The 25,000-nt window shown below is 42.3% G+C and overlaps 1 protein-coding gene across 1 annotated transcript in view; it reads right to left on the bottom strand.

The window, feature by feature from the left end:
* Nucleotides 1-25,000, bottom strand: part of LOC309550280 (maltase-glucoamylase-like) — a gene marked incomplete at its 5' end in the record, with an annotated part of 526,737 nt that overhangs the window by 77,698 nt on the left and 424,039 nt on the right. The window contains 5 exons of the mRNA XM_082250685.1: nt 5,448-5,558; nt 10,109-10,237; nt 18,105-18,230; nt 18,318-18,430; nt 24,057-24,153. Coding sequence (XP_082106811.1) covers nt 5,448-5,558; nt 10,109-10,237; nt 18,105-18,230; nt 18,318-18,430; nt 24,057-24,153 — 576 coding nt within the window. The remainder of the gene's footprint in view (nt 1-5,447; nt 5,559-10,108; nt 10,238-18,104; nt 18,231-18,317; nt 18,431-24,056; nt 24,154-25,000) is intronic.

The raw sequence follows: 25,000 nt of genomic DNA on the forward strand, positions 1-25,000 counted from the left end.
GACCTGGTCGCCTCACAGGTCGCCGCAGGTCACCTCCCATAGGGAAGCTGCGGACCCATTCTGATAGGAGCGACACAAGTCGCTCCGACTCAGAAAAAGGGTCCGGAGCTTCTTTGGGGCGACCAGGAGGCAACCGCCATAGACTTCAATGTTATGAAGTCTGTGGCGGCCGCTCCGAGGTCGCGGCGCGCTGCTCGCACCGTGATCTCGGAGGTCGCCCCTGAAAGTAGCGTCGCGCCAGTGTGAACCGGCGCTTACACTTTTGTTTTCCAAAAAATAACACTTTTTATTCAATAAATGATAGTAAATAACGTAATCAAAAACACTGACATTTTTTTTTTGTCAAACAAGGATGCAATATATTTTTTTTTTCCCAAAAAGGATGCAATATTACTCTTCATACTGCCTTAATAAACGTCCCAGGTGTGGAAAATTTTGAAACCGGGTACAGCGCAAAGTCCAACGTCACAGTCTAGACAGTAGTACCGCGTTTCCTTTCTGATTTTCCGTCCGGTGTCGTCGCGCTTGGAACAGCACACCACACACATCCTTGTGGGTGCAGTCTTCTTCTCCGTCGGCGGAATGTGGTCCATAAAATGACGACCGGTCAGTCGTTCGGGGTTCACAACACCAGCAGCACGGCGTCCGGATCGACTTATTGTTGGGGTCTGGTGCCTGAGAAAAATGAGCTCAGCAATTTTCCACACAAAGTCCGCATGGATCATAGGCCGGTCACTCTTCTTTTTTAGGAGAATGAATGCGTTCCACAAACACTGCTCCAGGAGGTGCCTGAATATTTTTTTATAATATTTTTTCTGCTGTTTCCGCATTGCCGGATAGAAAGTCATGGCCTGGTCAGCTCTGTCCACACCTCCCATGGTGTTATTATAATCCAGGACCAGTTGCGGTTTCAGAACATCTTTTCCCCCTTTTGCATGTACCATGACAGTGGCGGTGTTATGGATGGTACTCATCAGGCAGACATCTTTTTTGTCACGCCATCTCAGTGCCAACATTTTTCCTTTCTGCCAGGCAACTAATTCTCCGGGCTTCAGCTTTTTGTTGGCAAAGCTGGGGGACATGTCACGCCGGTTAGCTCTGACGGTCCCATACGCATCCGTCTTGTGTTATAGGAGGAACTCAAACAGTTCTGGGGATGTATAGAAATTGTCTGTGGTGACACAGTACCCCTGATTCAGCAGAAGCAGTTGCCATCCCATAGCTGCTGAACCTTTGGTTGAACTTGGTTCCTCTCCCGGTGTATAGGACCGAATTCCAAATATATCCAGAGCTGGATTCACACAGCATAAATGATTTTATTCCAAAGCGTGCTCATTTGGACGCAATATATTGTATCCAGCTGAGTCTCCCTTTATAGGCCATTAGACTTTCGTCTATACAAATGTCTCTTTCTGGGACATAGGACTCCTGGAAATTTTTCAAAATTAGTTGGTAAATGTCCCAGATCTTTTTGAGCTTCGGAGCCGGATGAGAAGTCTCATCAAAATCGTCATTATTGGTAAAGTGCAAATACCTCATAATGAGCGAAAATTTGTACTCCGACATAACGGTGCCAAAAAAAGGAGTGGCCAATAATTTGTTGGTGGTCCAATACCACTTCTGCAGGGGTTTCCCCACCACTCCCTGCAGAATAATTAAGCCCAGGAATTTCCAGATATCTGCACTGGTCACGGGTTCCCACATCCTGCTCCTTGAAACCCGCCGATGCGCTGCGGCTTGTTGCTCCTGGTACCGATTGGTTTGTACAACAATTTTTTTCGATAACCTCATCAGTCAAAAAAAGTTGCAGGTATGCCAAGGGGTTGTCCTCCTCAACATCGACTTTGATACCAGGTGCTCCGGTAAACGGGAACCTTGGGGGCGCTACGTGCTCCGCACCGCAGTCGATCACGCACCAAGTACGCACATCGCTCGGCACAGTCACAGCATCATCACTGAACTCACTTTCTGCGTCGGATGACGAACTTCCCCATGAATCGCAGTCACTCCACTCTGCAAGCGATTCAGGATTGCTGTCGCTCTCACCCAGCAGGTCATATACCGCTTTTGAGGTTGTGGCGCGCTTGTTTGATGCCATGGTCGCTCTGCAATGTCCAGACACAATGTATAGGAAAAATGCAGGAAGTGCAATGGAGAAAGCACTGGGGGGCAATCAAAGGTCAATTTATATTATTTTGGCAATGGAATCCAATAGGATTACAGTGTATCAGTGTGTTTGTGTGTTATACTTTTTGAATTTGCCGCCAGTTCCACCCCCCTGCGGACGTCACGTCGCAGGAGACGGAAGCCCGGGCTCACAGACGATCGGGAGGAAGCGCCGCCGCCGCATACTGACCGCATACATCGCTGTATCCCGGTGACAAGGTAAGTAAAACCTCTACCAGGATCTGGCGATCTTCCTAGCGGTACCCCGAGTGTGGCTCGGGGGTTACCGCTTTTGGCTTTAAAATTTAACCCCGAGTCACGCTCGGGAATACCGCTAGGAAGGTTAAACAGTGGTCATTTTGTTCCTCTAGTTGTACAGATTTAAACAATTATAGCAACATAGTAACATAGTAGGTAAGGTTGAATAAAGACACAAGACCATCCAGCCCAACCTGTGTAGGTTTTCGTTCATTATAATTTCCCGTATCCCTGTATACTGTACTCGCTAAGATACACGTCCAAGAGTTTGTTAAAAACTATCATCTGAAAATTATATTTTATAGAAGGTAAAACCTTTGTGGCGGTACACGTTTTTGATTGGGATGCTCATAGATAGAAAAATATACAAGAAGTTTGTGAAAATAATAAAAAGTACAGTACACTTAAAAATCAATGCACTTAATTTTTGAGAAAAGTTCACAGAAATGTACATTTTTTCTGTAATTGTAATTTGTATACAATTTTCTATACAAATGACACATGTGCATGAAGAAAAAATGTGCTTAGTTTAGTTTAGATTTGTTATTGTTAATCTAGTTATTTAGTGTTGGTAAATTGGGTTGATGCCTTCAATTCATAATCGGGATTCATATTCAGAATTCATATGCAGATTTAGTTTTATGTCTTTTTCAAATTTTCTTTGAATCAAATTTTTTTTTTTTTTCTATTTCCACTTGTAGATGATGCAATGATTCCGTAGAGCTAATCACACCACACCAAGCCATATGTTACTGTGGAACCATGCGGTTTGGTGGCTGGAAACACTCTGCATTTGTGAAATGAATTTGGGGTGCCATTAACAATTAATGTGAACTAACCCTAACTCTTTTCTAGCTCTAAATTTGAAGCAGGCCCCTACGGTAGATATTTCAGAACACTTACAGCACTTTCACACCTTGCCACACTTGTGCATTGTGTTAATATACCTAATGTATGTTTATAAAGGGTTGGTGAAATTCTCGCATCCCTGGAAGAAGCTGCGTGGGTACGCAGCGTAACGCGTAGGATAGCCAAACCGGAAGTGACGTATCGGCAAAGGAATGTTTGTTATGCTAGAAACAAGACGCAATGCAATGTGAGTGTTACTCTTATCTTTTTTAATAAATTTTATGGGACGTACTTCACCATGTTTGGCCCAATTTGATTTTTTGGAGATATAAAGGACCGCATATATCCCCTGGAATATAGCTGTTTATATAAGGGAGATATAACCGAGGATTCATAATGGTACCTATATGCCAATAAGGAGGAAGGAACAGCATACTGAGGCATACAACTTAAGGCTCTTTTAAAAGAGCATTGAGGTGAGCGCTTAGGACACCTAGTGGGCACCGCACGAAAGAGCACCTGCATGTCAAATTTGGATAAGAAGATTCTGTTGATCACTATATATTTATATATTTATTTAAAGGACACTTCAGCACTTTTATTTGAAACCACCTATTTAGAGCACATTATTTAATTTTTGAAAAGGTCACGGACTTATAACTTTATATACATGTTTTCACTATATATTGTATTTATATAGTTGGTTTAACTAAGATCAATTTTAGTTTAGTCAATTTTATCACCTATTATATTAATTGAAGGCTTTATATCAGATTGTATTTATTTTGCACATTGAGACACATAATTTATGAATATTGTATTTAAGAAGCACTAAGGCACTTTTTCACATATGTATATAATTTTATCTATGTTATATTAAGCACTTTAAAGCGCGGTACTCCCCCCAACTATACCTAATGTATGTTGCATGACACATTAATGACAAAAAATGTTAATGCAGCATTTCTTAAATACAGTGCATTGTGGTAGTGTATTGCCATGAACTGTGGTGCATTGCAATTAAAGTCCTGCTGCTTTAGTGAGTTGTGACACCATTTAAAATGCTAACATGATATAATGTTCCTTAACCACTTGCCGACCAGCGGCCATACTTATACTGCGGCAGGTCGGCTCTGTCCCGTGAAAGGACGTACCTGTACGTCGCTTCGTGAGACAACTAGTGGGGGTGCGCGCACACGCCAATTGGCCACAGGGGGAGCCAATCCGCGGGTCAGGTGGACGCTATGTTCGTTGGGCACTTGCGATTGCTCCCTGTGGAGACAGAACGGCGGTCTGCCGGTGTAGACACAGCAGGCCGCTGTTCTGTCAGTGATGAACACAGGGATCTTGTGTTCCTCCTATTTAGGAACACAGGTTTCTGTCTTCAAACAGCAAGTCCATCCCCCACACAGTTAGAAAACACCATCTAGGGACACATTTAACCCTTTGATCGCCCCTGGTGTTAACCCTTTCCCTGCCAGTGTCATTAGTACAGTAACAGTGCACATTTTTATCACTGATCACTGTAGTAATGACACTGGTGCCCCCCCAAAAAATGTCAAAAATGTCAGTTAAGTCTCCGATCTGTCCACCGCAATGTCGCAGTCCTGATAAAAATTGCTGATGGCCACCGTTTTTAGTAAAAAAAATAAATAAATAAATAAATAAAATTGACATTGACAATCTTTCTCCTATATTGTAGACATGATAACTTTTGCGCAAATCAATCAATATACACTTAATGGGGATTTTTTTTTTACCAAAAATATGTAGCAGAATATATGTTAGCCTAAAACTATGAAAAATTTGATTTTTTTAATTTTTTCTATTGGGAATGTTATATAGCAGAAGGTAAAAAATATTGTTTTCTTTTCAGAATAAAAATCGCATTGGTGATCAAATACCACCAAAAGAAAGCTCCATTTGTGGGGAAAAAAAACAACATCAATTTTATTTGGGTACAGTTTTGCACGACCGTGCAATTGTCTGTTAAAATAACGTAGTGTCGTGTCGCACAAAATGGCCTTGTTATTAAGTGGGTGAAACCTTCCGCTCTAGAAGTGGTTAAGAATTTGACTCCGCCCCAAGTCATGCTTCAAACCTACATTTTTCTTTTTTTTTTTTTACCATAGAATTGTGAACATTCCCCTTTATCAACTGAATTTCATAAATACCTTGCCCCACACAATGTCACTCTTGTCATCCCATTTTATAAAAACATCTTGATCTCTTCCTTTTGTAAAAGCTGGATAAGGCGCAGTCTCATTTCCTGCAATTGCTGGATCCTAAAACATGGTTTAAAAAAAAAAAAAGATGTTTTATTTATGAACCATAAAGCCAGTATGTCTACTAGTATTTTTTTCTTCTATAAAACAAGGTCAATGCCTAAGAAACCCCATTCATTTTCATTCCACCTTTAGGGCCTGTTTACACCTCTGTATTTAGGGTGCCCTATACCAGATATACAATTATTCTTTAATTGCGTGTAGTACGGTAAAGTCTTTACCAAAGCATTTTAATGTGCAGCATGTTAACCACTTTACCACCGCCCACAGTAATATTAATGCGGCAGAGTGGCTCGTTATCGTCTGACGACGTAGTACTACGTCGTCAGACACTCCCCCTTCTGGGCGGCGCTTGCGCGCCGCCGGAGGCTTGCTCCCGCGCCGCCGGAGCCTCGCTCCCGCTGTTTTCAGTCACAGCGGGAGTCGGGCCAGGGGAGGAGCAGCGGCGATCGCCGCCGCTCTTCCCCCGATCGTCGGGGATCTAGTGTGGAGATCCGCCCGCCTGTGTAAACACAAGCGGGCGGATCTCCATAGTGACAGGGAGTGACAGATCGGAGTGTTCAGCATAGCTGGACATCCGATCTGTCCATGACTCACTCAATCCCCTCCCCCCCACACGTCAGTAAGCACCAGGCATACATTAACCCCTCCCTCTCCAATAAAATTAACCCCTTCCCTGCCAGTGTCATTTTTACAGTAACAGTGCATATATATAGCACTGATTACTGTAGAAATGTCACTGGTACCCCCAAAAGTGTCAAAAATGTCAGTCAAGGGTCCGATCTGTCCGCCGCAATGTCGCAGTCCCGCAAAAAAAAATCGCAGATCGCCGCCATTACTCGTTAAAAAAAAAAACCACCAAAAATGACAGAAATCTTTCCCTTTGTTAGTAAACGCAATAACTTTTGCGCAAACCAATCAAAATACGCTTATTGTGATTTTTTTTTACCAAACATAGGTAGCAGAAAACAAATTGGCCAAAATTTTTTAAAAAAATTGGTTTTTACATTTTTTGGGGGGGGAATTTCATATAAAAAAATGTTAAAAATATTGTTATTTTTTCAAAATAAACGCTCTTTTTTTGTTTATAGCGCAAAAAGTAAAAATCGCACAGGTGATCAAATACCACCAAAAGAAAGCTCTGTTTGTGGGAAAAAAAGGACGTAAATTTCGTTTGGGTACGGCGTCGCACGACCGCGCAATTGTCAGTTAAAGTCGCACAGCGCCGAATCGCAAAAAGTGGCCTGGACGGAAGACAGCAAAATCCTCCGGTGGTAAAGTGGTTAAAAGGCATTCAAAACACGAAATGTAAAGTTTTACATTGGAAAACATAGTTAAAAAAGGTACAGTGACAATAAAAAGTATGTAAACCCCTTGAAATTAACTGGTGTTCTGCAGTAATTTGCTATCAAATGTGATCTGATCTTCATCTAAGTCACAACAATAGGCAAACACAATAGGGTTGTTTAGGGTTAGTTATTTTGAAGGGGTTTTGATCTCTATGACCCTGTATGTAGTTGGATTTGCCGTCGTCCCTGGTTGAAGTTTTGTAGGTTGTTGGTACCTCAGGCCAGTAAGAGGTGGGACTTTTAAGGCAGGTAGGGGTAATCACGAAAGAGTACAAGCAAATTAGGTGATAAATAATAAAGTGGTATTTAATACTTAAAACACATGTACAGTTGAGTACATTAGAGTGATAGGGTTATAGACCCTTGTGAAAGTGTGTAGTAGATAGAAGGTTTGTGACACGTGGTTAATGGTGACTTAAGAGTGTATCTCTGTCATTCCCTGCTGTTAAGCTTGGGTTTCCCAGATCAGAGATGTCTCCTATGTTCCTACGCGTTTCGGCCCCTTAGAGAGCCTTTTTCAAGGTTGGCAGTCACCATTTCTGTGGGTTACATACAGATATGGTGTTAGATATTATAATTTTATATTATAATTTTATAAATTTCCCCACTTCTTTAGGTTGTGGTGAGTCGTTCAAGGTTAATACATACATGTTATTTTCTTTAAAACCTTGTATGCTGGAGTGGCTCCCCTTTTAGCACTATGCGATTTCCTGAAAAATATGTAAGATTCAATTTCGGGGGTTTCTTGTGATTTTAATAACTTTGAGGTATACTGTATATTGGACTTACATATTCAGCCATATACAAGGTTTGGGGTGGGTCAGGGTTAGTTATTTAGGTGGGTTAGCATAATGGTCAGGCAGATAAACTTTCATTAAGTAGTTAGATGTAGTAGCCTCTACATTTCTCATATGGCAGATTTACTATAAAAAGAGTATGTGACCAAGTAAGAAAGTAAAAACATGCAAAATTAAAAAAATTTAAAATGTAAGGTAAAAAGGCAATATTAACACAACTGATGTATGTCATATTGTCTATAACGTGAAAGCGTTCTTTGAAGGGATTACAAACTCACACATAATTATTTGAATATATGTGTTTTTTCCGTAATGTTAAAGGATTTAGTTAAAATGCTGTAATGAGGATTCTTACAGCCCATTCACACTAGCACGACTTGTGAGACGACTTGTGTAGCCCCAGGTCGCTTGACATAACAAAAGCAATGTTAATCAATCAGTGCCGTCTTAATTGGCACTACTGAAGTCGCTCCGACTTCAGAAAAGGGTCCTGTACTACTTTGAGGCGACCTGTGATCCGACTGTCCCATATACTTCAATGGGAGTCGCCTCCTTATCTTATTTGACACGACTTGTTATCAGACTTTCCAGGAAGAAGAAAGAGATTAGCCAGGCATTCCCCACAGACAAAGTCGCCTGTCTCTTCAAAGTAGTGCACAAGTCTCTTCCAAGTCTCTTCCAAGTCTCTTCCAAGTCTCTAAACAAGTCTCTTCCAAGTCTCTAAACAAGTCTCTTCCAAGTCTCTAAACAAGTCTCTTCCAAGTCTCTTCCAAGTCTCTAAACAAGTCTCTTCCAAGTCTCTAAACAAGTCTCTTCCAAGTCTCTTCCAAGTCTCTTCCAAGTCTCTAAACAAGTCTCTTCCAAGTCTCTTCCAAGTCTCTTCCAAGTCTCTAAACAAGTCTCTTCCAAGTCTCTAAACAAGTCTCTTCCAAGTCTCTAAACAAGTCTCTTCCAAGTCTCTTCCAAGTCTCTAAACAAGTCTCTAAACAAGTCTCTTCCAAGTCTCTAAACAAGTCTCTTCCAAATCTCTTCCAAGTCTCTTCCAAGTCTCTAAACAAGTCTCTTCCAAGTCTCTAAACAAGTCTCTTCCAAGTCTCCAAACAAGTCTCTTCAAGTCACAGGGCGACTTTCTGGTCGTGGTAGTGTGAGAGCCCATTCACACTAGCGCGACTTGTTAGACGACTTGTGTAGCCCCAGGTCGCTTGACATAACAAAAGCAATGTTAATCAATCAGTGCCGTCTTAATTGGCACTACTGAAGTCGCTCCGACTTCAGAAAAGGGTCCTGTACTACTTTGAGGCGACCTGTGATCCGACTGTCCCATATACTTCAATGGGAGTCGCCTCCTTATCTTATTTGACACGACTTGTTATCAGACTTTCCAGGAAGAAGAAAGAGATTAGCCAGGCATTCCCCACAGACAAAGTCGCCTGTCTCTTCAAAGTAGTGCACAAGTCTCTTCCAAGTCTCTTCCAAGTCTCTTCCAAGTCTCTAAACAAGTCTCTTCCAAGTCTCTAAACAAGTCTCTTCCAAGTCTCTAAACAAGTCTCTTCCAAGTCTCTTCCAAGTCTCTAAACAAGTCTCTTCCAAGTCTCTAAACAAGTCTCTTCCAAGTCTCTTCCAAGTCTCTTCCAAGTCTCTAAACAAGTCTCTTCCAAGTCTCTTCCAAGTCTCTTCCAAGTCTCTAAACAAGTCTCTTCCAAGTCTCTAAACAAGTCTCTTCCAAGTCTCTAAACAAGTCTCTTCCAAGTCTCTTCCAAGTCTCTAAACAAGTCTCTAAACAAGTCTCTTCCAAGTCTCTAAACAAGTCTCTTCCAAATCTCTTCCAAGTCTCTTCCAAGTCTCTAAACAAGTCTCTTCCAAGTCTCTAAACAAGTCTCTTCCAAGTCTCCAAACAAGTCTCTTCAAGTCACAGGGCGACTTTCTGGTCGTGGTAGTGTGAGAGCCCATTCACACTAGCGCGACTTGTTAGACGACTTGTGTAGCCCCAGGTCGCTTGACATAACAAAAGCAATGTTAATCAATCAGTGCCGTCTTAATTGGCACTACTGAAGTCGCTCCGACTTCAGAAAAGGGTCCTGTACTACTTTGAGGCGACCTGTGATCCGACTGTCCCATATACTTCAATGGGAGTCGCCTCCTTATCTCCTTAAGTCTCTTCCAAGTCTCTAAACAAGTCTCTTCCAAGTCTCTAAACAAGTCTCTTCCAAGTCTCTAAACAAGTCTCTAAACAAGTCTCTAAACAAGTCTCTAAACAAGTCTCTTCCAAGTCTCTAAACAAGTCTCTTCAAGTCACGGGGCGACTTTCTGGTCGTGGTAGTGTGAACCGGCTCTTATAGTTGTGTAAACAGTATTGCTACAAATGCTGGCTAAGAAATCCATAAATACTTCACATATGCCATACCAGCATGATGATGACTTTCATTCCATCCAATCGGATTTTATCGAAGATGTCAGGGAGTCTTGAAAATTTTTTGCCCAAAGTGAAATCCATTTGCCTTTCCATGTAATCAATGTCAGCATACTGCACATCCTAAGAGGACACAATAAATATTCAGTGCACAACAATGAGCTTTTACAGTAATGCAAAGATTGTGACAAAGTGTACACTATGAATAAGAATGCATAGTTTAAAAAAAAAAACTACAATATATAGACAATACAATGTGCATAGGGATGGGTGAATATGCCCAGGTAAATTTGTGCAGGGGGATAAATCACCAAATTCTGTTTGAAATTTTGTGAAAGTTAAACTTAGTAGCGAGTCCCATCAAATTCAATGGGGGTACATCTTGATACTAAGTTCTGGCCATTTTAACCACTTGCCGACTGCCTAACGCCGATCTACGTCGGCGGTCAGCCCCTCACAGGTAAAGTGACATAGGGCTACGTCACTAGCTTGTGAGGGTCTAGGGAGCGAGCGAGCGCGCGCACGCGCTCCCGAAGGCGCGCGCGGGGTCACGGACCCCCCCGCGCGTGTGACCGGCGGACCCGATGTCCGCCGGTCACTCTGCGATCGGCGGGGGAGAGGGAGAAAGTCAGGCGGCTTGTGTAAACAAGCTGCCTGTCATTCTCCCCTGTGTATAAAGGATGATCATACGGGTCTACTATGTAGAACCGTTGATCACTCTTCATACATCTGAAGCCACAGCCAATCACAGTAGAAAGCACGCCCCTAGGGACACACATAGCCCCTCCCTTTCAAAAAAAAGTTAACCCCTTCACTGCCAGTGTATTTTTACAGTAACAGTGCATATGTATAGCACTGATTACTGTAGAAATGTCACTGGTAACCCCAAAAGTGTCAAAAATGTCAGTCAAGGGTCCGATCTGTCCGCCGCAATGTCGCAGTACCGCAAAAAAAATCGCAGATCGCCGCCATTACGCGTTAAAAAAAAAACAACAAAAATGACAAAAATCTTTCCCTTTGTTAGTAAACGCGATAACGTTTGCGCAAACCAATCAAAATACGCTTTTTGCGATTTTTTTTTACCAAACATAGGTAGCATAAAACAAATTGGCCAAAAATGTTAAAAAATTGTGATTTTTACATTTTTTTTGGGGGGAATTTCATATAAAAAAATTTGAAAAATATTGCTATTTTTGCAAAATTGACGCTCTTTTTTTGTTTATAGCGCATGATCAAAAAATCGCACAGGTGATCAAATACCACCAAAAGAAAGCTCTGTTTGTGGGAAAAAAAGGACGCCAAATTCGTTTAGATACAGCGTCACACGACCGCGCAATTGTCCGTTAAAGTCACGCAGTGCCGAATCGCAAAATACCCCCTGGTCAGGAAGGGGGTAAAATCTTCCGGGGCTTAAGTGGTTAATCTGGCTACAAACTGGACTAGAATGTTTTACTTTTCCATCAAATCTGGTAGCCTGGCTGGCTGGAAGAGATAGGAAGGGGGACATCCCTTAAACTTCCACCGATGTCACATCAATATAGCTAATGTGGCCCACTGATCCTGAATATTTTCCATCCAGGTGTGTGTGCAAAGCTTCATATGGCTCTGGGTCCTTCTCCAGTTCCTTTCATAATCTTTTCCCAGTCCATAGGATTTTGCCTCCTGGGTATCTACCTGGGAGTTGCAGCATGTATGCTGGACCTTTCTGATTTTTCTTTTTTTTTTTCAGATGATATCTCCCCTCACCTGCCAGTGGTCAACCTTGTGATGGCTGTATCTTGTCTACTCCCAAATAGATTGGATCCATCATCTGGTATCGTGCACCAGTTTTATTTTTAACCACTTGCCGACCGCTCACATGGAGCGTACTGCGGCAAAGTGGCTCGTTCCCGTCCAGCGACGTAGACCTACGTCGCTGGACTCCTCCCCCTGTAGGCGGCGCTCGCGCGCCACCGGAGGAGCGCTCTCGCTGTTTTCATTCACAGTGGGAGTCGGGCCAGGGGAGGAGCAGTGGCGATCGCCGCTGCTCTGCCCCGATCGTCGGGGAATCGTGTGAGGAGATCCGCCCGCCTGTGTAAACAGAGCGAGCGGGCGGATCTCCATAGTGACAGGGACTGACAGATCGGAGTGTTCAGCATAGCTGAACATCCGATCTGTCCTTCTGTCATTCAGTCACCTCCCCACACGTCAGTAAGCACCAGGCATACATTAACCCCTCCCTCTCCAATAAAATTAACCCCTTCACTGCCAGTGTCATTTTTACAGTAACAGTGCATATATATAGCACTGATTACTGCAGTAATGTCACTGGTACCCCCAAAAGTGTCAAAAATGTCAGTCAAGGGTCCGATCTGTCCGACGCAATGTCGAAGTCCCGCAAAAAAAACCGCAGATCACCGCCATTACGCGTTAAAAAAAAAACACCAAAAATGACAGAAATCTTTCCCTTTGTTAGTAAAAGCAATAACTTTTGCGCAAACCAATCAAAATACGCTTATTGCGATTTTTTTTTTTACCAAACATAGGTAGCAGAAAACAAATTGGCCAAAAATTTAAAAAAAATTGATTTTTACATTTTTTATAAAAAATGTTAAAAATATTGTTATTTTTTCAAAATAAACTCTCTTTTTTTGTTTATAGCGCAAAAAGTAAAAATCGCACAGGTGATCAAATACCACCAAAAGAAAGCTCTGTTTGTGGGAAAAAAAGGACGTAAATTTCGTTTGGGTATGGTGTCGCACGACCGCGCAATTGTCAGTTAAAGTCGCACAGTGCCGAATCGCAAAAAGTGGCCTGGACGGAAGACAGCAAAATCCTCCGGTGGTAAAGTGGTTAACGTTGGGTACGCCGACCATAGATTCAGCCATAATGCCCTCCTTGCTGTGACTGTGGGCAACATCGCTCTTGAAGAACATCAGCTGATGTCAGCTGACGCCTCTGCAACAGAGTCTCCCACCAATTTCAGGTCTTACAAAGCTATTACCATCTTGTCTCTGTCCACTTCCTACCGAAGGGCTTTTTTAAAATCAACCATTCAACTTGATATTGCTCTGCCTACCTCTGCCAATGTTATTGCTGGTCTTCAGGCACCTGCAGATGCTAGAGTATGTAAAAGCACTTCAGATCTAGGTCTAATTTTTGGACTATGGTGTCTTTGATCGTAACCAAAAGGTGACGTGTTTTGCCAGTCGCATTAATGATGCATCCACCATTGGAGGAGATAGCAGTAGGCTGATCTTTGGCTCTTTTAAGGGATACAGTTTTGACAACCTGTTGTTTATACAGGCCTTTTCCGTTCTGGATTAACCCCTCCAGTCATTCAAAGAAGAGAACTGAGTACTTTCTAACCTTGTGGAGAGTTTCCTCCACTTCACCCTAGGCAATTGCATCCGTAAAAACCCTTGCAAAAGGCTCTATTGGGCAAACGTCAAAGCCTGTGGTCCCTTTAATGTCTTTGTTCGTCCTCCAACAAGCTTTCCAATTTGGACACCACCTACTGGCTCTGGTTGGAAGTGCTAGGCAATTCAGCCACTTACTCAGGAGAACAGGCTTCGTGTATCATTTATCTTAGTGAATTGATTCCATCAGGCATTATCACTATGTATTTTTATACAAGTGTTGAAACGCTTATTTATTTATAGTGGAAGTGGACAGTGAAACATTTTGAGAAGGCAAACATCTCCAATAATATAAGGATGTAATCCTGAATCATAGGTATGCTTGCACACATTTTTTAACCCTTTGTATGGCACAAGTAGTCTTTTAAAAGACAGATGTATGTTTATTTATGACACCTTAAAAGTATAAAGAGATTATTCTCCCGCTCTACAAGACTCTGGTCCGGCCACATCTGGAGTATTCCGTCCAGTTCAGGGCACCGGTCCTCAGGAAGGATGTGCTGGAACTGGAGAGAGTCCAGAGAAGGGCAACAAAAATAATTAGGGGAATGGAGGACATCAGCTATGAGGAAAGACTACAAGCACTGAACTTATTCTCTATGGAGAAGAGACGATTGAGGGGGGATATGATATCAATGTACAAATACTGTACTGACGACCCTAGCATAAGGAACAAACTATTCAGAGAAAGGAGATACAATAAGACACGTGGCCACTCACTAAAACTAGAGGAAAGGCGGTTTAACCTTAAAATGCGTAAGGGGTTCTTCACTGTAAGAGCGGTAAGGATGTGGAATTCTCTTCCACAAGCAGTCGTATCAGCAGGGAGCATCGATAGTTTCAAAAAACTATTAGATGGGCACCTTAGAGACCACAACATACAGGGGTATACAATGTACAACATACAGGGGTATACAATGTACAACATACAGGGGTATACAATGTACAACATACAGGGGTATACAATGTACAACATACAGGGGTATACAATGCACAACATACAGGGGGTATACAATGTACAACATACAGGGGTATACAATGTACAACATACAGGGGGTATACAATGTACAACATACAGGGGTATAAAATGTACAACATACAGGGGTATACAATGTACAACATACAGGGGTATACAATGTACAACATACAGGGGTATACAATGTACAACATACAGGGGGTATACAATGTACAACATACAGGGGTATACAATGTACAACATACAGGGGTATACAATGTACAACATACAGGGGTATACAATGTACAACATACAGGGGTATACAATGTACAACATACAGGGGTATACAATGTACAACATACAGGGGTATACAATGTACAACATACAGGGGTATACAATGTACAACATACAGGGGTATACAATGTACAACATACAGGGGTATACAATGTACAACATACAGGGGTATACAATGTACAACATACAGGGGTATACAATGTACGGTTAAAAGCAAACACACACACACATCATAGGTTGAACTGGATGGACTGAGGTCTTTTTTCAACCTCACTAACTATAAATATTATAAGGAAGGATCCCAGGATAGCAGAAACAAATAGACAAAATGTTCTAACCCTGCCTATTCCCATCTAATTAAAAATAAAAAGTTGTGGCACTACTAAATCCTGAAAACTACGTATAATGTTTTGTAATTTTGAATGCATTCAGTTCCTACCCATGTCGCCCCCTTTACCCCTGACTGTGTAGTAAATATTTTTCGCAACTGTTCAGACCTGGCCACCTATTTTCATACATCCTGGACCTGTCTGATGGCCCAGTTATTGTAGAAGTGAGTCATAAAATGTTAGCAACACTGTTTTTCTTCTCTATCACCATGCACCCAGATGACTCAATCCCTAATCTCAAATCAGAAGCTCTCTGGAAACAGTTTAAACTTATGACATGTTTTGATGGCCACAAAGCAAACTATAGAGAAGGCTTAGCTGTCCAGTTCTCGTTGACTTAAGTTAAAACTAGACTTAATTTGACATTTTCCAGTAAAAGCTGACAATAAAACTTACATATATTATTTCTAAGTTCAAAAAGACTCATGGGTCTCACACTCACACTGCAGGCAATTTTGACCATCATCTGATAGATGTGTGAAGACTAGGAACCTGGATCAGAAGCAGTCAGTAACCACCCCATTGCTCTGCCTGTTTCTTTCCTGCTAATACTTATTTGCTTGAACTGCTCATGTTCAAACTATCTTTGGATCTATGATCTAACTTTATATTGGTCTTTCAACTGCATATTGAAACTTTTTTCGTTACTCCTGATATAGCCAAAAGGGCTTCATGTTATGTCATTTTTAGATATACAGTAGAATAGGTAATGAAAATGTATACTTTAACTCTTAATAAAAAGAGCTGAAGAACAGGGGAAGAAAAAAACAAAAAACAAAGCAGAAGTTACAAAATAAAACAGTTTTCCCCTTAAAGTACAGTGTAATACAAGCCATAAGGTCCTTGGACACACATCTTGGGGTATTTGGCTCCATTGACACTGTTATACCTTTATATATAGATAGATAGATAGATAGATAGATAGCTAGATAGATAGATAGATAGATAGATAGATAGATAGATAGATAGATAGATAGATAGATAGATAGATAGATAGATAGATAGATAGATAGATAGATAGATAGATAGATAGATAGATAGATAGATAGATAGATAGATAGATAGATAGATAGATAGATAGATAGATAGATAGATAGATAGATAGAATATATTTCCTAACAAATTGCTGAGATAAGATACTAGTCACATAGGGTGTGCTATTTTTAACAGACCCATACACTTGCACTGTGAGAAGAAATAGTAAAGCACAAACATTGTATAACTATGAAAAGCAAAAAGCAGAGCCTTCACATGTAGTGAACAAATATGGTTAGCGCCATGTTACATAGTTACATAGTTAGTGAGGTTGAAAAAAGACACCAGTCCCTCCAGTTCAACCTATGATGTGTGTGTGTTTGCTTTTAACCGTACATTGTATACCCCTGTATGTTGTACATTGTATTCCCCTGTATGTTGTACATTGTATACCCCTGTATGTTGTACATTGTATACCCCCTGTATGTTGTACATTGTATACCCCCTGTATGTTGTACATTGTATACCCCTGTATGTTGTACATTGTATACCCCTGTATGTTGTACATTGTATTCCCCTGTATGTTGTACATTGTATACCCCCTGTATGTTGTACATTGTATACCCCCTGTATGTTGTACATTGTATACCCCCTGTATGTTGTACATTGTATACCCCTGTATGTTGTACATTGTATACCCCTGTATGTTGTACATTGTATACCCCTGTATGTTGTACATTGTATACCCCCTGTATGTTGTACATTGTATACCCCCTGTATGTTGTACATTGTATACCCCCTGTATGTTGTACATTGTATACCCCCTGTATGTTGTACATTTTATACCCCTGTATGTTGTACATTGTATACCCCTGTATGTTATACATTGTATACCCCTGTATGTTGTAAATTGTATTCCCCTGTATGTTGTACATTGTATACCCCCTGTATGTTGTACATTGTATACCCCTGTATGTTGTACATTGTATACCCCTGTATGTTGTACATTGTATACCCCCTGTATGTTGTACATTGTATACCCCTGTATGTTGTACATTGTATACCCCTGTATGTTGTACATTGTATACCCCTGTATGTTGTACATTGTATACCCCTGTATGTTGTAAATTGTATTCCCCTGTATGTTGTACATTGTATACCCCTGTATGTTGTACATTGTATACCCCCTGTATGTTGTACATTGTATACCCCTGTATGTTGTACATTGTATACCCCTGTATGTTGTGGTCTTTAAGGTGTCCATCTAACAGTTTTTTGAAACTATCAATGCTCCCTGCTGATACCACTGCTTGTGGAAGAGAATTCCACATCCTTACTGCTCTTACAGTGAAGAACCCCTTACGCATTTTAAGGTTAAACCGCCTTTCCTCTAGTTTTAGTGAGTGGCCACGTGTCTTATTGTATCTCCTTTCTCTGAATAGTTTGTTCCTTATGCTCGGGTCACCAGTACAGTATTTGTACATTGATATCATATCCCCTCTCAATCGTCTCTTCTCCAGAGAGAATAAGTTCAGTGCTTCTAGTCTTTCCTCATAGCTGATGTCCTCCATTCCCCTAATTATTTTTGTTGTCCTTCTCTGGACTTTCTCCAGTTCCAGCACATCCTTCCTGAGGACCGGTGCCCAGAACTGGACAGAATACTCCAGATGTGGCCATGTACAATTATATTTACAAGTTTAACACAGAAACAAGGTGTTGTAAACATTAACCAATACCTATAAGATTATTTACATCAAGCTTCTCTTTTTTACATTATTTAAAAAAAAAAAAAAGGAAACTTCTATTACTCTAAGTGTCATTTTCTAATGAGTACTCTGTTTTCATACACCTATATAGAAAAGATCATACTGGTCATTTATTAGTAAACCAACTCTGTCTATTGCATATATGCTAATACTAAGAATAGTTGTTGTTATACCACTGGTAACAATTTCTTACCAGACCTTAGCATTACTTACATATGGAATTTGGGCTGCCACCATGTCCTTATACAGTTGTTCTATTTCACTGTCACTCTTATATCCATAACGGCATAATTGGAAACCAAGAGACCAATAAGCTGGCATTACAGGGCGTCCTATGAGCTTTAAAAAAAAAAATAAATAAATAAATTAGAACCTTACTTGGATAAAGAGCTGTACAAATAAGTATTAAAGGTTTTGCATTCTTACTTTAGTGTACTGCTGAACCACACTTTCTGGAGTTGTACCCAGTATGATGAAAAAGTCTAAAATTCCACCAATTGTACGATATGTTATAGCTGGGGTTGGCTGCAGGGTCACATCTGCAAAATACGATATTCATTTGCAAATTAGTCATAAAAAAGGAAACAATATTAGAACAGATTTTACTATGTCATGTGGAGAAAAGTATGTCAGCTGTTTGATCATTATATATACACCAATTTATGTGGTCCATTTGTGACAAACTCCATCTTTCTAATATGACGTGACTTTATTTTAGTGATTGACCGATATCGGTTTTTCGTTGCTGATATCGATACCGATATTGTGGCGATCGCATATTGGTATCGGCCATTATTGGCCGATATTTTCACACATTTAAAATTTTGCAAAATAAACACAAATTTCGACACAAATCTGTTAATAAACATGTTAATCTTTATTTATTAACATTTTTAACATTCTTCACACCTTAACTGCATGAAAACTGATAGGAAAAGTGCACTTGCAGGGACATATCACATCATCTGATTGTGCATTAATGGAATGCATAGTAAAGAAACTGCTGCAGTGCTGCACTCACTCATTGCAATAAATCAATACTGCTGTGCAGTCAGTGCAAAACTGCTAGAAAAAAAAGCTAGACAAGACAACAGCTAGACAACAGCTACACAGTGGATTGGACTGGAGTCAGTGGACTACCTCTGCAGTAGGGCACTCAATGCAACTACAGCAGTCAGTGCAAAACTGCTAGAAAAAATCTAGGCAACAGCTAGACATTGGATTGGACTGGAGTCAGTGGACAACCTCTGCAGTAGGGCACTCATTGCAACTGCAGCCTTCAGTGCAAAACTGCTAGAAAAAAATCTAGACAACAGCTAGACATTGGACTGGATTGGACTCTTTACAGTAGGGCACTCACTGCAATTACCGCAGTCAGTGCAAAACTGCTAGAAAAAAAGCTAGGCAACAGCTAGACATTGGATTGGAGTCACTCAGTGGTATACAGTGGGTACGGAAAGTATTCAGACCCCCTTAAATTTTTCACTCTTTGTTATATTGCAGCCATTTGCTAAAATCATTTAAGTTCATTCTTCTTCCTCATGAATGTACACATAGCACCCCATACTGACAGAAAAACACAGAATTGTTGACATTGTTGAAGATTTATTAAAAAAGAAAAACTGAAATATCACATGGTCCTAAGTATTCAGACCCTTTGCTCAGTATTTAGTAGAAGCCCCCTTTTGATCTAATACAGCCAGGAGTCTTTTTGGGAAAGATGCAACAAGTCTTTCACACCTGGATTTGGGGATCCTCTGCCATTCCTCCTTGCAGATCCTCTCCAGTTCTGTCAGGTTGGATGGTAAACGTTGGTGGACAGCCATTTTTAGGTCTCTCCAGAGATGCTCAATTGGGTTTAAGTCAGGGCTCTTGCTGGGCCATTCAAGAACAGTCACGGAGTTGTTGTGAAGCCACTCCTTCGTTATTTTAGCTGTGTGCTTAGGGTCATTGTCTTGTTGGAAGGTAAACCTTCGGCCAGTCTGAGGTCCAGAGCACTCTGGAGAAGGTTTTTGTCCAGGATATCCCTGTACTTGGCCGCATTCATCTTTCCCTCGATTGCAACCAGTCGTCCTGTCCCTGCAGCTGAAAAACACCCCCACAGCATGATGCTGCCACCACCATGCTTCACTGTTGGGACTGTATTGGACAGGTGATGAGCAGTGCCTGGTTTTCTCCACACATACCACTTAGAATTAAGGCCAAAAAGTTCTATTTTGGTCTCATCAGACCAGAGAATCTTATTTCTCACCATCTTGGAGTCCTTCAGGTGTTTTTTTAGCAAACTCCATGCGGGCTTTAATGTGTCTTAGACATTGGATTGGAGTGGACACTACTCTTTTCAATACTCCCAGTTAAGTAGAACAATTTTATAATGCAGAAAGCTGAACATTTCAGCATGCCCTCGGTTATCTGTTAAAGGTCCTCTGTTTTGTTCATACAATGCTGCCACTTCATAAACATGCTCAGGAGGAGTGGAGGACAGAGGAGCAGAAAGAGAGAGGTATCTTCTAGCATTGGAAGCAAGTCTTTTGTAGAGTGCCTCATTTTCTTTCCGCCACTGAAGAGAATGACTTCTTCTGTCAATTACTGCTTCTTTCAAATAGAGATGAAGTTCATCATCCAGGCTCATACGTAGTTGCAGATTCAGAATAAATTGAATCCTCCGCATGAGGCCCCAATAAAACACTGAAAATGTCCTGATATATTCAACGACGATGAAGAATATTCTCTTCTGTTCGTTGATGTATTTTTGGACATTTTTCTGTTTTTGCAGAATGCTGCTCTTCGTAAAAATAGTGTTCTGGACTTGTCTTTTTGGCAGGAACCTCCTGCACCTTCTCTTGAATATCTTCTGTCAGCCATTGTTTTGCCTAAGCCAATACATCATCAGAAGAGAGAGCATGGTTCTTGTATCGAGGATTCAAAAGACTTGCAAGCACAACAGTTTTAATCTATTCATGCTTCTCAAAAAATATATCATTCAAAGCTCTTTGGCTTGACAGACCATCATTTGAAAGTTGGAGGGTGTTGTGTGCCATGACACTGAGGTCGGACATATCAGCAAGCCTCATTCCTTTCCGCATGTTTGCTCCACTGTCTCGAAGTTGCGCAAACATCACTCAGTCTTTGTTGATTCCCCAGTCTTCAAGCATGCCTAGAAACATTTATCTACTGTACTCAGCTGTGTAGGTTTCTTGCATCACTTTTGTATTCAACACAAATTGCCTTTTTGTCCATCCGCTGTCAATGAAGTGGCATGTAAGAATCATTAGTGACTCTGACTCTGTTTGTGACCAGCAGTCCGTCGTGAATGAGAGTAAGTTGCCAGCATTCTATGGTTGCAGCATAGTCTTTACTTTGTCAACGACCTTTTTCTGAAGCTTTGCCAGCATTTCGGTTTGATAATACTGCTCACTCTTCAGTGTGTAGCTTGGCTCAAGTACGGACATCAACCGCTGAAATCCAGAGTCAGACACCATTGTAAATGGCTGGTTATCAGTGACAATCATCTCTGTAGATACTCTGTCCAGCAGTTGGGATCTTCCATCTGAATCTAGACAGTGACATGTGTTTTTTTTCACAAACATATCTGTTATTGTTGCCTGGGATAGTGGAGGAGGTATTGAATCAAAATCACATTGATATTCATTTTGTTTTTTCTGTGCTGCATGATACAATTTAATATGATGAACTCCTAGATGGGCCCAAAGATTTGACATATTTTTGTTTTTTCAGTTACTGATCGCATGCTTATATTGTTTGTACAGGTTTTGCACACTGCTGCTTTTCCTGGAGAAGGCTGAGACGAGAAATAGTCCCAGACCACACTTTTACTTTTTCTCTCCTCATCCATCTCCATTTCAATTTGAAAGACACAAAAAAGATGTGGTGGCTGGCGGGCTTGGTGTCACCCTGTTATGGGTGGCTGGGTTGGTGTCACCCTGTTATGGGTGGCTGGCTTATGTTATGGATGTTATGTTATGTTATGGGTGGCTGGCTTGCAAGAACACTGTGGTGGGTGGGTGGCTGGGTTGGTGTCACCCTGTTATGGTGGCTGGGTTGGTGTCACCCTTTTATGGGTGGCTGGCTTGAAGGAACACTGTGGTGGCTGGCTTGGTGTCACCCTGTTATGGGTGGCTGGCTTGCATGAACACTGTGGCGGCTGGCTGTCTGGCTGGCGTCACTCTGTTAGTGGCTGGCTTGCAAGAACACCATGGTGGGTGGGTGGCTGGCTTGGTGTCACCCTGTTATGGGGGGCTGGCTTGTTGTCACCCTGTTATGGGTGACTGGCTTGCAGGAACACTGTGGTGGCTGGTTGGGTTTGTGTCACCCTGTTCTGGGTGGCTGGCTTGCAGGAACACTGTGGTGGCTGGCTGGTTTGCAGGAACACTTTGGTGGCTGGCTGGCTTGGTGTCACCCTGTTCTGGGTGGCTGGCTTGCAGGAACACTGTTGTGGGTGGCTGGCTTGGTGTCACCCTGTTATGGGTGGCTGGCTTGCAGGAACACTGTGGTGGGTGGCTGGCTTGGTGTCACCCTGTTACGGGTGGCTGGCTTGCAGGAACACTGTGGTGGCTGGCTGGCTTAGGGTCATCCTGTTATGGCTGGCTGGCTGACTTGGTGTCACCCTGTTCTGGGTGGCTGGTTTGCAGGAACACTGTGGTGGCTGGCTGGCTTGGTGTCACCTTGTTCTGGGTGGCTGGCTTGCAGGAACACTGTGGTGGGTGGCTGGCTTGCAGCAACACTGTGGTGGGTGGCTGGCTTGCAGGAACACTGTGGTGGGTGGCTGGCTTGGTGTCACCCTGTTCTGGGTGGCTGCCTTGCAGGAACACTGGTGGGTGGGTGGCTGGCTGACTTGGTGTCACCCTGTTATGGGTGGCTGGCTTGCAGGAACACTGTGGTGGGTGGCTGGCTGGCTTGGTGTCACCCTCTTCTGGGTGTCTGGTTTGCAGGAACACTGTGGTGGGTGGGTGGCTGTCTGGCTTAGTGTCACCATGTTATGGGTGACCCTAAGCTAGCCACCCCACCACAGTGTTCGCTGAAACACTGTGGTGGGTGGGTGGCTTGGTGTCACCCTTTTGTGGGTGGCTTGCTTGCTGGAACACTGTGGTGGCTGGCTGGCTTGCTGGAACACTGTGGTGGGTGGCTGGATTGCTGGAACACTGTGGTGGGTGGGTGGCTGGCTTGCTGGAACACTGTGGTGGGGTGGCTAGCTTAGGGTCACCCTGTTGTGTGGGTGGCTGGCTTGGTGTCACTCACTCACCCTGGCCTGTTGTGGGTGGCTGGCTTGCTGGAACACTGTGTGGTCATTGGTCACATTGGAGGGTGGCTGGCTTGGTGTCATCTGGGTGGCTGGTTTGCTTGCTCACTGAAACTCTGTTGTGGGCTGGGTGGCTGGATGCTGGCTGGCTGGCACCCTGGCCTGTTCTGTTGTTGTAGGTTGCATGGCTGGCGGCTGGCACCCTGTGGTGGGTGGCTGAGGCCAGGGCCTGTGGGTAGATGGATGGATGGATGGCTGGCACCGTGACCGGACCGGACTGCAGCTGGCTGTACAAGAGGCTGTTTGGTGTTCTTAAGGCAGAGAACGTGTGCAGTGTGCGGTGAAATGGCGTCACGTATGGGCCGCGCAGGTGTAGGAGGCGGTGTTAGAAGACAGAACGTGTGTGCGCAACATACGCAATGACGTCACAAAAATATCGGCAATATCGATTAATCCAAAGGCCGATTCTGATATATCGGGGAAAGTGATATCGGCCCCCGATATATCGGTGTTACCGATAATCGATCGATCTCTACTTTATTTACCAACTGAAATCATCTGAACCCCATGTATTGTATGTAGCAATGATCAAAAATTTAGGTCTAAACCGCCTATAGGCTAACCTTCCTGTATGTGTATGTTTGAGAAACAAATATTGGTTCAGCTTTAAAATTTAAAAATGATCATTTTGTATTGGTAATATGTTTCAAAACCAAAATTCTCTCTTGTGACTAGGTTTTCCTGAACTAGAATGTGGAAACCATATTTGTTCATTATTTTATTTTATATGCATCTCTAATCAACAGCAACAACCTCTAAGCATGGGACATTTGTTTTACACGGCTGCAAAAGGCCGAAAAAAAAATCTACTACTGGATAAAGGAAGTGTGTTTTATCAACCTTACCCATTGCATTGCTGTTAAGCAAGAACACTCCATAAGCATTTCCATCTTCTTCAAGTCCCATGTAGAATGGATGAACTCCATATGCATTTTTTTTGTACTGAAAACATAAGCATCAGAAGTGAAGTATGTGATATATAATTAGCCTATAAAACACACAATCAATGTACTTCCCTTCAAATTAACCTGAAAAAATGCTAATTTTGAAGATTATTGGTTTACATGGTATGAGGGTGGGCTATACGAAGGTAAAGCTAATATGAGCATTACAGAACTGTGCTTGGGTTGTAAACTTCATGTGGCAGCATCATTCTGCATTTAAAGAGAAACTTTATGGTACTTTCAGAAAATATGCATTGGGGGGGGGGGAATTTTATCAAGCATTTGCAACACTTCCCTGGTAGTATGGTCTTTTAAAAAGATCTTGAGTCAGATTAAAAACAAAATACTGCCAGCTGTTTGGTTAGCGTTACGAATTGTCACTGTGGCTGCACTATATACAAAAAGAATTGCCTCCAGTTTGTAAATAATGAAACTGGAGGTATTAAGACCAACTCTAATGGCGCTTTTCCACTGCATGGAACCGTACCGGTTCGGCACGCTTTTGTGCTTTTCCACTGCATGGTACAGCATGGTATAGGGTCGGAACGGTTCGGTACGGTACGGTACGGTGGCGCTTTTCCACTGCATGGAACCGTACCGGTTCGGCACGCTTTTGTGCTTTTCCACTGCTGGTACCGCATGGTATAGGGTCGGAACGGTTCGGTACGGTACGGTATAGGTTTGCTTTTCCACTGCATGGAACCGAACGGTACGGTACGGTACGGCTCTGAAAAAACAGTACCTACTCGATTGTGGTTCCAACAGGTACCAAACTGGTACCATATCCCACAATCCTTTGCATGCAGTCACTACTAGCCACTGATTGGTCAGAGAATCCCACCCAC

The sequence above is a fragment of the Pelophylax lessonae genome, assembly GCF_965119305.1.
Source record: "Pelophylax lessonae genome assembly, chromosome: 3".
NCBI classification, from domain to species: Eukaryota; Metazoa; Chordata; class Amphibia; order Anura; family Ranidae; genus Pelophylax; species Pelophylax lessonae.